The 15425-nt window shown below is 29.8% G+C and overlaps 1 protein-coding gene across 2 annotated transcripts; it reads left to right on the forward strand.

The window, feature by feature from the left end:
• The first annotated feature begins 6046 nt into the window (after window positions 1-6046).
• On the forward strand, window positions 6047-11071 carry LOC100807984 (uncharacterized protein At1g10890). 2 transcript variants are annotated; one of them, XM_003531538.5, is made up of 5 exons: window positions 6049-6277; window positions 6535-6777; window positions 7961-8176; window positions 10066-10285; window positions 10668-11071. In XM_003531538.5, exons 2-5 carry the CDS (start codon window positions 6641-6643, stop codon window positions 10932-10934), a joined length of 840 nt encoding a protein of 279 aa, XP_003531586.1. In that variant the 5' UTR covers window positions 6049-6277; window positions 6535-6640; the 3' UTR covers window positions 10935-11071. The 2 variants fall into 2 exon arrangements, with proteins under 2 accessions (XP_025985449.1, XP_003531586.1); XM_026129664.2 differs by having other exon boundaries at window positions 6047-6277; window positions 6535-8176.
• Window positions 11072-15425: the final 4354 nt, after the last annotated feature.

The following is a 15425-nucleotide window of genomic DNA, read 5'->3' on the forward strand; positions in this document are numbered from 1 at the left end:
CAAAGTTATTATTAGCACAAACACAAAGATCAACTGTTGCTGCATCTCCTTCGCCATGTTTTTAATCTATTTATTATTATTTTTGTGAATGAAATATAGTATTAACAGAGACAACTAAAAGCCTAGGAGAAAACCAACCCTATAGCAGAGTCTACCCTTAAGGCACTAACAGTAAAATCAAGCACACAACATCAAAGATCCGAAGACCATTATTAAATAGTGATGCCAGCAAAGGAATCGACTAGAACTTCATTGGCCTTAATTAAGAGTAACGCCATGCTTTAATTTAATTTATTGCTTTTACTATCGTTGTCTTAAATAAGAATTATGAAACCACTTTTCTTCCCGCTGATTTGTCATAATAAATATATATATTTTATATACATGAAAGTTTTGTGCGAGTTGAAATATATATATATATATATATATATAATTCACCCAAAAAAACATTTTTATGTGAATTTAATATTCATGTACTAATTCATTCAAAGAAAAATGGCATCATTTGAATTATAAGATTATTATTTTAAAAGTTAACAAATTTATTATATACAATGAGATGTGATTGAATTTTAAAAAGTTCATATTTTTTTTTTAAATATACCAACTTTATTTTCATACAAAACTATCACAGTATTTTTTTTTTATCAAATTATCAATAATTCTAAATGTTAACTTATTCATTTCTATAAATACTTTCACTCCCAAATTTTTTTTCTTGAATTAGGACACCATTTTCTTTTCCCAAAATTTTTTTTTGCCAAAAATTCATATACTATTTTATGGTGAACTGTAAACTTGTTTTTACAATCATGGGATACGGATTAGACTAGAGGTTCACTGAAATTTATTTCTAGGACTGACTATTATTACGACACAATATTCTTTCTCATCTTCTTTAAAATAATATTCTGATTTAACATTATAATCTTTTGAGATCTTTTTGAAGTATTTTTTTTCTAAGATTATTAACATTTAAATACGACATTAAATATCTGATTAATCAAAATCATGTTTAATAAACAACTAAATTGTATCCAAATTTTTATCAATCACAGCTACATTCTGCATTCTTAGGGATTTTCGAATGGCAACTCTACAACTAAAATTTTGACAAACTAATCGATGCACGGGAAAAACAACAATAACAACAAACTGACACATGAAGATGTAGTTGATACTTTAAAAAAAAAAAAATTGGCATGTCAAATACCATTTATCACTTGAGACAATTTTTGCTAAGAGGGATACTCATAATTAGGGATTATAATTCTATCCAAACCTGATGGGTACTCACAAAAAATATCCATAACATGTAGGGTAAATATCAGTGTAAAGGAGGATGTGATGAAATGGAGAATTACCCATAAATATTAATAAAGATATGTATGAGTATGAGTACTATAATATCTATAAAATAATATCCACATGAAAGTATAGTTAATTGTTTTTCATGTAGATTAATAGCATAAGATTATGTTTCAAGAGTGAGTTTTTTAATTTAGTTTAGTAGATTTTTTTAACCAAATTATCTTTTTTATTGAATTGTTGATTTTAGACATAAGTAAAGTGTGAGTGTCAGGTGTGTGAATATAAATATATAGATACGGAGTGAATGCATGAATGAGGATACTAAATTTGTTATTCATAAAAGTATGAGATGCATCAGCTAATTTGAAATATCTCTCCATTTTATCATAAAATGAAATAGATGGAATAATAAATATAAAATAAGAGTAGTTTGAAATAGTTGAGATAAAAAATAATATTAGTTTCTATATAGTGTTCAAGGAGAATGAGCATCTCATTTTCTAAATTGTATATTTTAATGTAAGTTATATATATATATATATATATTTCAATTCAGCACTTGTCACATATGATACTATCAATTTAAGTTATATATTTTCTAAAAATGTTCTTAATAATCAACTACATATAAAAGTATAATTGAAAAAATTACACAAATCATAATAAAATTCCAAAACAACTAAAGTTTTAAAATAAAAAACTAAAACAACCAAAAATTGAAATAGAAAAGACTTAATTACGTTTTCAGTCACTCAAAATAAAGGATCTAGTTCTTCAAATTTTGACAAAAAGTGTAAGAAGAACATTTTTTAAATTTGAGAGACTAAAAATACATTTCTTTTTTCATTTATAGAACTAAAAAACAACCCTCTAATTTAAAAGACTACAAACATAATTAATGATATGGAGAAATTAGCTTTGAACTTCGTAGTTGCAATATATGCATGCCCTAGCAGAGTTGAATTGGTGTAGAACGCCCAGATGGGGGAACCAGTCCCCTACGCAACATTCCAAAGTAGATATTGTTGATTGATATGAACTTTGCGTTCGCAAACCAGCAGCACCATATTCCATTGCCTGTTGCTGAAAAGCATGTAGGTTTCTCGCCTCTGCACAAAGCATCATGAAACTCAAAGTTATTATTAGCACAAACACAAAGATCAAAAGCTGCATCTCCTTCGCCATGTTTTTATTTATTGCTTCTCTTATCGTACGTCGTTGCCTTAAATAAGAGTTATGAAACCACTTTTCTTCCCCAATAAATGATTTTTCTTAAATACTTTCTTCTTTCTCTCTTTAAGGTGGTCCGGTAGTCTATTTACTCTGGAAAAAAATAGAAAGGTTTTACCGTCTGAATTATACCAAACTTTATTAATTCAAAGAATTAACTTAGTGGTGTATAATTGTGTTATGTTCACGTGAAAATAGAATCTATTTAATGGAAGAAACTCATGTTTAATTTTTATTGTTTGTAAAAAAAAATTAAGTCTAATGACACTCTCACACCACAAACGAAATTAATTTTTTACCCTAATGACCCAGTGAATTAAGTAACACGAAGATGTCTAACCTAAGAAAAAAATACCAAACTTTATTTTCATATAAAACTATTATATATTTATGAAATACCATTTGTCACTTGAGACCATTTTTTGCTGAAGAAGGGTCATAATCGAACGTAGCTTCCACACTTAAATTATATAGTATTTTAGCATCATGAAGGGAATTATTTTACTTTAAGGATCAGAAAGTCTAAAACCAATCCATATTTTGAGAAATGAGAACACATCAAAATTTCAAAGCGATGGCCCCCCTCTCCCACTATGATTAAGATTCCCCAACTACGAGTAGATAGGAAAAGGCATCCTCCAAACCTTATGAGTCAGAGAGAAATAAAAGTAGGGCGATTAATCCTTACCTTTTTGGTAAATAAGAAAGAAAAAAAAGGAACTTCAACGGTTCATTTCCAAGTCCTTTTCACAGCAAAATTAATGACGTCCACTTCCTGTAACGTTTAGCTGATCAAATAAAATAGAGGATTTTTGTTTTGTGCTTTTCATCCGCAAGTTTGAGGAACCTATAAATCCAATATTGTAATAAAACCAAACAATTCCTTGTCCTCCATTTGCAAAAGCAGTTGGATTTCCTTGTCATTTATTTAATCATCATACACGCCCAATCTTTCCCAACTTTTTTTAAAATAAATAAATAACTAAATCCATCCTTAAAAAGTATGATGTGATAATAAATTAGTCACTTAAAAATAAAAAATACAAATTGAATCTTTGAATGTATTAAAAATGTGTCAAATTACTGTTTGTTTGTTTTAAATATGTTACACTTTTTACATATTTAAAAACTAAATTTACATTTTATATTTTCAAAGACTAATTTCAGCGACTTACACCTTCACGAATTTTACTATTTAGTATTTATCAAAAAAAAAAAAAAAACTAAACCTGCATCCCCTTATTCCCTTATTGTGAGAATGGATGGATGGATGGAAAGAAGAGAGGTAGAAAAAAAAAAAGATAAAGAAAAATTTGAGACATCCAATATGGGTTCAGAAGTTAGAAGCATGTGACCTTGTGGAAAATTCTGGCCCTAGAAATTCTAACTTATAAAGGCTAGATACCATGGTATTATATGATATGCACTTTTTTCTTGCACTAATCACACAGAGTTAAGAAGAAAAAAAATACACCTTATGACCAGCTAGTGAGACTTGCCACAGTCACACGCAGCTTCATATGTTAAGAAGAAAATGCGTATCCAGCTAGATGATTAATATTTTATATAATATGCTTTCTGAGTTCTGACACCGAAGATTTAAGTTCCTTTGCACTCAGCCAACTTTCTTGGTGCAACCATGCACGATGCACCTGGCCCTGAATGGCAAACTTACTATAACATTCACCTCCACATTCTTATTTCAGGAATCTAATAAATAAAACTATCCTATCCTATTCTGAATTTTAATATTATTAATTTCCTCCATCGATTTCTGTAAGATTGATTTTATTTCTTAAGACTTTTAAGATGTCTACGCGTATTAACTTCGTAAATTCTTATTAGAAGATTCGGTGGTATATATTCAAATTCAATCTTTGGTTTGGAATGAAGCACGCAGTGTGGCTTATCCCTCAACTCGATACACTAACTAGCTTTAATGGCAAAACTGGTCTCCCATTCGTCCTTCCTCTTCTTGCTTATCAACTCTTGTAATCAGCTATGAACAAGAACAAAGGTCATTGAAACATATTTATCAGGGAACTTATAAATTATTGATTATTAATTTGGACAACTTATGTAAAAATAACGATGAATTTGGTTATTAATTTCATTCTTCCTTAGCTACGCAACGACCAAACATCCCATGTGCCTTTGTAAAAGTTTAGATTTGGTTGATGATGTCGCCACTCACATACAGGAAGCAATTTTTTCAGAACGTTAATAACCGTAGAATAAAAGGTAGTTTTATGGAGTTTGTATATTGGAAAACTAGGGTTTAAAATCCAAAACAATGGTGGATTAAATTTCCATGGCTTTATTTTTCTTCCACCCCTTGTGTGTAACAGAATAAAATTGTATTTCTGTTATATTTGTTTTTTTACCATCAACAAAATTGTTGAAATACAAGCTTAAATTACAATACAATATTTATGACTAATAAGTAACAACAATCAAAAAAACTTTACAGTTAACATTAAAGGACTAAAAACATTAGCTATTGACTTTTATCAAATCTAAAATGAATACACATTATATTTAATACAAGAGAAGTTAACTAAAATGAATGTCCAATAATATTTATCATATATTGAGATCTTATGGTTGAATGAAACAACAATAAGTTGAATTCTTGTATGTATTGAAGGTATAATCTTTGTCATAAATAAGTTTTACCCGGATATTGTGTATTCCACCATTGTGGTATAATAGGAGACAGAGGATAATTATCTCAAATCTCGAACTCACTTCAACAAATCATCTCATCCAACAAATACCTGAAAACAAAATTTTTCATTCATTGTACAAAATAAACATACAAAAACACACATATAAAATCAATTATCCATTAATCAATATACCTCATAAGTTGAGAATTTATTGGAAAAGTTAGGATAATTATGTTTGGGGTCAATGTCCAAACCATCATTATCTACATGCATTCCATCTGCTTGATTGGGATGGTAAAAAAATATTTTGGCTTTCATCCATCATGTTTTTCCAACCACTTGACATTGTAACTTCATCAAAAATAAATGTATTCCAATCTAAGTATACTCTACAAAGAAACATTTGATAAATTCAGAAATTGGACAAAAATCATACATTTTTAGCAAAAAAAATCACAACGGAATCATGATTCAATTGTGATACACGAAAAAAAATGAAATCATGATTTTGTTGGTTAAAATTGCTAAAAAAACTTACCAAGTCTCAATTGTGTCCAACAAAAGAATTGGAAGAGAAAATAATGTGAGAGAGGATGGGGAAGGGTGTGGGTGTCATGAGGTAGAAATGAAAGAGGAAGGGAGAATGGTTGGGGGTATAGGAAATCCATAAGGGTAGGATGGTCATTTTGCAACGGATGTTAGTGCTAATAGCAATATTGGTTGTGGCAATAGTATAGTCTCCCTTTTTTTAAGCCCAAAACTATTTTTGGGTCTTCTTGATAGAATGAATGACCCGTTTAGAGTTCAATAAAAAAAAGTGAAAAAATGGAAAATAGAAAATAAAAAATAGAAAAAAGTATTTTGGTCCACCTTCCTTCTTCTATCGTCGTTGTCTTCCTTCCTCCATCGTGTTAGGGTTTCCACTTTGCAGAGTTTCAATTTACTCTCATTATCATATCGCAATTCCTCCGTGTTTCTGTTTTGATAACTCGTAAAAATCCTACTCCATAGCACCATATCTCGTTCCCTGAATACTGATTTTGAACTTCCCCTGATTTTTTTTTCAGGTGAAACCTTGTTCTTAGTTATTTTATTTTATTTTATATTCATGCTGCTTTAAGAATTGAATTGGTATACGAGTGATCCATGGAACGGTAGTTCCTCTGTGGCTTTGATTTTTATGCATTTCAAATTTCATCGCCCCCTAATTAAATTTAACATATTTTGGTTTTGATGATCATTTAATAACTTAATAATCAGTGTGATGCACTTTTAAGTAATTCTTATCTTAACTGATCGCTTTATATTGATATGTACTTTGCAGGGAAACAAATTATTGCCCCTTCCTCTCTTTTCCAATCATCTCCAGTGAAAAAAAAAAACAATACAAAAACTATATCTGAAACTTATTGGGGATCAGGTATTGGGAGATGCCTCGAGACTTGTCGCGATCCCGATCACCTCCCTATAGGCGGAGGCATTCACCATCTCCTGTGGGACACAGGTATAGCAGGAGGAGCAGAAGAGACAGAAGCAGATCTCCTTATTCATCCTACTCTTACAACAGGTGACCCCGTTCATAAGTTTGTTTTTGCTTATGATATATTTTGTATCGAGTTATGATGAATTGGGGATTAATGTTTTTACAAATTTATTTGTTATGTAACTTAAACCTTTTATTTATCTATATTTTGTTGCTGTTCTCTTTTATAATGTAATTGTAAACTGTACTCTTTGGACATACCAAGGAGGCGAGGACATTAAACAGTTATAGACTTATAATATTTTATATCTACCAAATTAGAATTCTGGATTAGACTTGAACTTGAGATCATGGCGAGGGTTATGTTATTGGCTTGGGCATAATGTATAAAACAATGTGTTTTAGTGACCTTTTTTTTCCCTTTCCATTATGTTAATGCTGTATTTAGATGTCATTTAAAAAAAATATTTTCTTTGTTTGAGTATTTTTCTAGAACTGACTATTTTTTTGTTTGAAGAAATGAACATGACATTTCCAGGATTACAGAGCTATGGTATTTTAATGACCAAAGCACGTAGGTTGAAGTTGAATCACATGGTTGATAATGCTAGTTATTTATGGATTGTTATTTAAATTCAATATCTACTTGGTATTTGCTTATGATTCACCTCCTTTTTTGTACATGCTCAAGTGAACAAGAATGGACAGTTATATTTCTGTTATTATGCTGTTTGTCTTTTTCTGTTAAGCTCCTTGAGCCAATCAACGAGATACATACTGTTTTTGCTGGATGATTGATATTGATAATATTCAAGTATTTGATGGCCTTGTCATAAGTATCTGGTGATGGTGTTGCTGACTTTGTAAGACTTTGTATTGAGTTTCTTTCTTTTGTGGGATTTCCTACTTATATGTGGAGGCAGAAACTCATCAAAATAACACATATAGAGCTTAATTTAGAGAACAAGATAGGATATATGCTATTTGTAACAAAATAAAAAAGATCAGTTTTTTCCCATAACATGGGAAGTGAGGGATATGAACAGGTGATGGGTGCTGATAGGGTGTTTTTTCATTGCTCGATTGTGACATTTGCTTCTTCATGTGATAAAAGATGGAGCACACAATGGTTATTCTTAGCAATTTCTGAGGTAACTGTACATGTTTTTGTATTTAGTGTGCTAGATGGTGGGAAGCATTTATATTCTCTAAAGATAGCTTTTTTGTTGCTGAGGTTCATTGCTTATGATCATGTGTCATCATACAGGCGAAAAAGTCGTTCTATTTCACCAAGAGGTCACAGAAGTCCTTCTACTACTCCAAGACGTCGTAGAAGCCGAACTCCATCTGCTAAACGATACAGAAGACATAGAAGTAGGAGTTCCTCGTTGTCTCCTACTCGTAAATCTTCCAGTCCAAGTCTTGGGTCAGTAGAGCACAAAAGTGCCACTGAAAAACTAAAGAAAGAAGAAGAGAAGAAAAGGTAGATTAAATGGTTATTATTTTTTTTTCTAACTCTAACTTTTCTTCGCTGTTCCTTGAGTTATGCTTTAAGATGGAAATCATGGGTAGGTTCTTCTGGTTTATGATGAGAACTTCTGGCTTTTATGCGTAACTTATAATGTATTGCTAGAACTTTGGAACACTGATGCTATTAGTGGGCATATCTCCCATATGAAAAAGGTGCATATTATCTTTAAGACACAGACTGCCTGGAAAATTAGGGAAGGTTATATTGGTAAAATTTTGTAATTCTTGTTCTAATTTCTTGGTGAAATAGTTCTAGTTTCAAATGTCCCATCTACATGTCTATTTAAAATATTGATGTACTCTACATACCAGTGTTTTAATAATGTTCTGATATCTATTGGTTTATGTTATGCTTAATTTCATGTTGTGTAGCTATATTGTTTGATTTATGCATTTCTTTTATCACTTTCAGTGTCAAATTACTAAGATATTCCATTTATTAGTCCATAAAGGTTTTTACATCATTGTTCCATTTCTGGCATGTTGCCACTTCTATGTTGCTTTTTTTTTTTCGGCATTCTATGTTGCCACTTCTATGTTGCTTATTGGTTGAGGGCTTGAGGGTTAGAATATGTACTCACACGTACTACAATTTCAAAGTAAAATGGATCAACATCTTATTTAAATTGTTTAATCTTATGAACCCTCCTTTCTCTGTCTTCACTTGTGATGCATCAATTTACTGACTAGATGTCCTTGTATTCATTATAGTGGCGTGTTTGGTTCACTTCTGATTCCATTGGATGTCCTAATGCTTTATGCTTTCTTTTTTCAACCAATGAATATCTCCTTTGAGGTATATGATAATATGAATAGTTGACTCGAGAAGAAGATTTTTTTTTGTTCTTTTTCTGGGAGAATTATAAATAAGAAACACTGTTAAAAATATTTTCCGTAAAAGAAAAAAACACTTGAGGTGGTTATTTTGTGTTGAAATATATTAAGTTTAACAACCACTTGACCAATTGCTGTTTATTTTGGTAAATACTTTTAGTAAGTTTTACTTTTTTGTTCCCATTTGGTGGGGTGATTGGAGCCTTGCAGGGAAGTAGGAGCTTACATGGTTATGGACTTAGTTTTTATAGCACACCCACTCAGAAAAGATTGGCCTGATCCTCTGAATCACCTCCAAGGGGGTCTAGTCATCAGGTTTATGAACTAGATTGTCTTCAAATTTTTGTTAGGCTGATCCGTTAGAGGCAAAGTTCATCCCTTGTTGCATTTCAGTTATAATTTTGACCTGACAATTATTAGTGTAAATTTCTCACTCTACACAGTAAATATTATTTTCAATAGGATGAACATATGGTTTTTTTAATTGTTTTGATGCTTCGGGCACCTAACTAATAAAATGTCGCTTCTTCAAAACTAACATGTGAAAGATGTCTAGTGTAAAAAATTCTAGTTTTCCCATGACTAGTTTAAAACTGCTGCCTGTTACTTGAATTTCTTCTTCACAGGCTTGTCTGAAGCAAGGTACTGCTATAATTGGACTTGTTATGTTTGATGATCAAATTCGCTGCCTCATTTATCTACTGTTCACCAGTTTTGAAACTCATTTGTTTGGATCAGGATTCAATAGAGGTATGCCTTAAAAGCATAACCATTTAATAGTGCCATTGTCATCATGGAGGTTAGTTTGCCGTTGATTGTGGTTTTCTATCAAGTAGTTTAGGAAAAGGTAAAAAGAAAAAGGGAGAAAAAATGCAGAAGACATGTCTCATGTCTATTGTCCAGTTTATATGTTATTTGCCTACTATGAAAAACATCAAGTCCACTTATGTGGCATTTCCCAGTTCAAGAGGCCATTTTTCCTGCTTAACATTTTGTATGTTTTCACAGGCGTCAACTAGAAGCAGAGTTGAAATTAATAGAAGAAGAGACTGCAAAGAGAGTTGAAGAAGCAATCCGTAAGAGAGTTGAAGAAAGCTTGAAATCTGAGGAGGTTCAGGTGGAGATTGAAAGGCGGTTGGAAGAGGGACGGAAGAGACTTAATGATGAAGTTGCAGCTCAACTTGAAAAAGAAAAGGAAGCTGCTATTATTGAGGCTAAACAGAAGGAGGTATTTGTTTCAAATCACTTTATCCTCCAATTCATTTTTTTCTGTTGTGTGACAAGAATATGAATATCATGATGGGCTTCTTGTTAATTTGTCCTACGTTCTCTACATAGAGAACAAGACCAAGATGAGTACCATTTTAGGGTGTGGTTTAATATTTTAATTCTTTTGATATTCTGACAGAATCGTCTATTTTATTTTTTACCTTGTTTATGAGTTTCCATTTAACGCCAAAAAGAAAAGAAGGTAGTTTTAGTCAGACTATGATGTATTTCCGCTTCCAGTTGCTGGAACTGCAGTGAACTTCTGCATGTTTACTTATTTTCATAGGACTACGGCTGAAACCATCGGGAAACCTTATGATTGCATTTATGTTGATCTGCAGGAGCAAGCCCGTAAAGAGAAAGAAGATCTTGAAAGGATGCTTGAGGAGAACCGGAGGAAGGTTGAAGAAGCTCAGAGAAGGGAAGCTTTAGAGCAGCAAAGAAGGGAGGAAGAAAGATATAAAGAGCTAGAAGAGATGCAAAGACAGAAGGAAGAAGCCATGCGAAGGAAGAAACACGAGGAGGAGCAAGAACGTCTAAACCAAATAAAGTTGTTGGGTAAAAACAAATCCCGACCAAAATTGTCATTTGCTCTTGGATCCAAATGACCATGGGCTTCGGCAACATGTGTCTATTTATTTAGTCTAAAGTGTGTATGGGCTTAATTTAATTCCCTATTTGTGTCTGTAATTTGAGGAAATTATACAGCCCTCCTCAGCTATAGTGTGACAGCGTTGTTACTGTTTCCAGTTTGCATTAGATTTCATTGTTTGTCATTGCCACAAAATTCTCCATTTACGCGTCCATGGTTATCATACTTTCGCCTTAACATCACAAACTTGAGTAGTGACTCTGTTCGTTTTTGGTTTTTAACGATGGTGGTTGACTTGTGTGATAGCAACATTGAAAGAGCAGACCTGGGCCCAAGATGATAGAAAGACTAACTGTGACAAGTTTTTAATACCTTCGAGTTAATTGGGCTTAATATTGATACTTGCGTTACGGACCTGTTTGAGTAAGCTTAATTGGGATAGCAACATTCCTTAAGCCATCATCGTTTGGAACGAGAACCATCAAGGAAAATAAAAACAAAATGAAACATCCACAACCATATATATAATAATAATGTATTAATAACTTTAAAAATATAGCAAGTAATGAAATTAAAATTAAATAATAATAATATATTTTTATTTGATATTAATTTATCATTTTTTTTCATTTTCATCAAACAACTATTTGAAAAGTTTTTTTTCACTTTATTTCTCTCCGATCAGAGAACTTGCATTTTCACCTTATTTACCATGTCGTATTTATATTATTTTCTTTTCTCATCTATCTACTTCTATTTCTTTCCTTTTTTTTTCCTCAAACCAAACAAAGTGTAAACAAATAATTGTGTCAACACAAAATCTTAAGATACATTTGATTTGTTAAAAATATGACAAGAGAAATAGTACATGACAAAGATACAAGTTACATGATAACTTTTTATCTTGTACATTGTTTGAGTTTGACAAATAATGAATACATGTGTCATTTTAATATTTTCTGAGACAAAAAGTTGTTCCATGATTTTTTAAGTAACAAAAATTAAAGTTTTGTTATGTCTTTATCTGTTTGATCTGTCTTGTTCCTTAATATTTTTTCAAATCAAACATGAAACAAAAAAATTTGTTCTATCTAGTTGCAATACCAGATTTTTTTATGAATCAAATGGACCCTTAAGATATACAAAAAATATTGTTGTAAAAATATTTAATATATTAAAAATATAAAAGTCTAATAAAAAAACATTTTAGTAAACAACTTGTATTTCTAATAACTTACAACATCTTTAATAAGGGTTTATGAGCTAGATTGTTAAACTCAGGAACTCTTATCCATCATATTTACTATTATTTTTGTTCCAAGTGTTTTTTATGCTGAAGGTTTGATTTTAGTGAAAGAACTCTCGAGAATTTTACTTTTATAAAAAAAAATTATTTTTTAATATTATTTGAGAGAAAAGAAAGGTTTTATTTTTTTCTATGCGAATAAAATCTAAAAACTTAAATTAAGTTCTATCATTATAACAAAAATGACAAAAAAAAAAAACTCTTATATTTTATGTGATATTATGAGATCCATAAAAAAACCAAAATAAATTCCTCGGCATAGTGTATTCCTCTTAGAAAGTATTGAATTCAGAAAGAAATTGAAATTGAGTGAATGTTAGTTGGTTTGAGTTGAGGAGTGAAGAGTGGGTGAGAGAGAGTGCAATGAGAAGAGAAGAGAAAAGTTTTGGTGTCCCACATCCACATGTATCATCATTAGCATATAATTGCCTGACTCTTAGAACCAATGGAAAGACGCCACGCTACGAGACAATGTACGTGGAATATGGTTTGGTCCCCTGGGCCCCCTTAATGCAAATGCTGCAAACTGCAATGCATTCAATTCAAGCTCGTGCTGCCCAATGCTGTCGCCTCACGTGGATCAGTCCGGTCCTTTCAATGTCGTTGACTTCACTGCTCTGTGTTTGGAGGCTGTCATCTACTACACTTTTTGTCCTGTCCTCACACCACCACCATAGTATATTGTTTAGACCAAATACTAACGAGTGATATTGAATATTGATTTTTTTAAAAAAAATAATTCTTTTTTATGTATAAAATTGTCCTGTTTATAACTTTTTATGATTTTATAATAACTTTTTTTACATTTTTAATTATTGTTATAAAAATACGGATTAAAATAAATGTTAACTGTTTTAAGGATACTAGTTAATGAATTTAAAATATAATTTTTTTATTGAAAGATAAAATATTATAGTATTTATGAATTTTTTTACTAGTATAATTTTTACATTAAACATTTTTTTAGTTTCTTAACCATTTTATTTTCCCACAAATTAATTATACTCTTCTTTCTTCCAAACTTCAACGTTTTTTAGAGGGAAGTTTAACGCTATTATATTGGATTTTCTTTAATTTATAAACTATTAGGAGAAATCTATGTTAAGAATGATCTTTTATAATGAGTCCCATTGTGACGCTTTATATTTGGATGATGAATCCAATGGAAAGAAAGAAAATAGTACTAATATTATATTTTTTTTATATTCTCTTTTCAATACTTGTTTTATTATTAGATCATTGGATAAAGTTCACACGAGACTTATTAAACTAAAACTTCCATCCTCAGATCCTCTTTAGTGTGTTATTAATATTTATCTTATTTGTTTAACCAATTTTGTATCTTTTCACACTAGTTCCATAAGTTAACGAACAACAAAAAAAAAGAAGTCTCTATTGAAAAAAACATTTATCATATCATAAAAAACAAAAAAATATATTTCATATGCTTGCTTTTTAAACTATTCCTCAATTCCTTTATATCTATCATCTACGCTGTTTATTTCAAGAGAAAAATAGGAACAGAGAATTTAGGTCGATCAAAATAAAATAAAACATATTATTTCTTGTATAGTTGTGGAAGAAAAAGAAGTGTAATACTCTCCTTCATCCTTCCATATATTATATTTCAATTTCAATTTTATCAATCTTTTTATTTTGGTTGTACATTTTATTGTATGATACTAATACGGGAGACCAATAAAATGTCACATCAATTACGTAATTTAATGAAATATTACATAATCACTTAATAGACAAATTCTCATTAATGACAAGTACCAAAATTCAACATAACAAAATGTTAAGTTGTAAAATAAGAAAAAAAGTTTTGATAATAAAATCAAAATAAATTATTTTATAGGTATAAAAAATATATTTGAGTCAAAAAATTTAAACATTAATAGAATTCTTAAATAACACTAGTTCTTTATGAAAATTTATATGACAAAAAAGTTTCATTATTATACGCAAACTCAATATAGTTATTTATGAGAAAAAAAAAGCCTCAAGTATTTGAGTAGATAAAATATTCTCTCAATTCCATTACTTAAGACTTTATTAATAGACATTTTTGCACATGTATTTTGATTTCATGATATTTTGGTCCAAATTTTAAAAACTAAAAAACTTAATTAATTGTATATTTTGTTTTTCAACTATTTTAATTATATATTTTGACATCAAATTTTTAAAATTTTATACATTATGTCATCTTATTTGTTGATATTGTGAAGCCGTTAATTGAAGATTGATGTGTATGAATGATGTGGCATGACAATGCTAATGTTAAAGTTAATACGATCTTGATGTGACATTTTTTTATGAATAAACTGATCTTGATGTGGCATTATGGTAAGGAAATTAAATTTCCTATTTTACTATCATTTTTTAAAATTTTACATATTTTATCAATCAATTTTTTCACACATTTTGTCATTCAAATTTTTTTCACTCATTTTAAAATTTTGCATATTTTGTCAATCAACTTTTTTTCACACATTATCACCCAATTTTTTCCACTCATTTTATCATTCAGCTTTCAAATTTATGCACATTTTGTCTCTTCCATTATAATTTAACAGTTTTATTTTGAATGCATATAATATTTTTTTATGCATTTAAATGTTCAACATTGTACTAAAATAAGCGGTGAAATTTAATAATTATTATTTGCTTCTATTTTCATATAAACATACTAACAAATTCAACTTTGAATATTTTTATAATCTTATATAAATAATTTTTTATTTTGCGTGTAATAATTAAAAATATCAAATATTAATTATGTTCTTTTAGACAAATATTAATTAACAATAAATAAATATCATTCAAATGTTTTTTAAGATTTGTAAGAATATATGAGTAAAGCTAATAAAATTTATGAATATTATACCATAACAAAAATTGTATTAATTATACTGTAATATATTGTACACAAAATAAATTTAGTTTCTACATTCATATAATTTAATTAATATCATAAGACAAATGTATTAATTATGTATTATTATTGAATTTTATTTTATGTAATCAAATTAAGTGAGTTAATTAAACAACCAGTTGGTCCATTAGGAGAATACCATATTAGGTTAACACGTTATAAGAAGAATATGATCTCAAATATACCGGGCCGTCACATATAAGTTCTCTTCTCCGCAAGAAGTATCGAGCAGGAATAAAGAGGTTTCATCTGAGGAAGAA

Source organism: Glycine max, chromosome 8 (genome assembly GCF_000004515.6).
Source record: "Glycine max cultivar Williams 82 chromosome 8, Glycine_max_v4.0, whole genome shotgun sequence".
NCBI lineage: Eukaryota > Viridiplantae > Streptophyta > Magnoliopsida > Fabales > Fabaceae > Glycine > Glycine max.

Bases quoted from the DNA above. Each gene is read 5' to 3' on its own strand.
- LOC100807984 (XM_026129664.2), top strand. From the start codon at position 7,716: ATGGGAAGTGAGGGATATGAACAGGTGATGGGTGCTGATAGGGTGTTT. The intron at 8,177-10,065 runs GTAGATTAAATG...ATGTTTTCACAG, and splicing joins AAAGAAGAAGAGAAGAAAAG to GCGTCAACTAGAAGCAGAGT. The intron at 10,286-10,667 runs GTATTTGTTTCA...GTTGATCTGCAG, and splicing joins TTGAGGCTAAACAGAAGGAG to GAGCAAGCCCGTAAAGAGAA.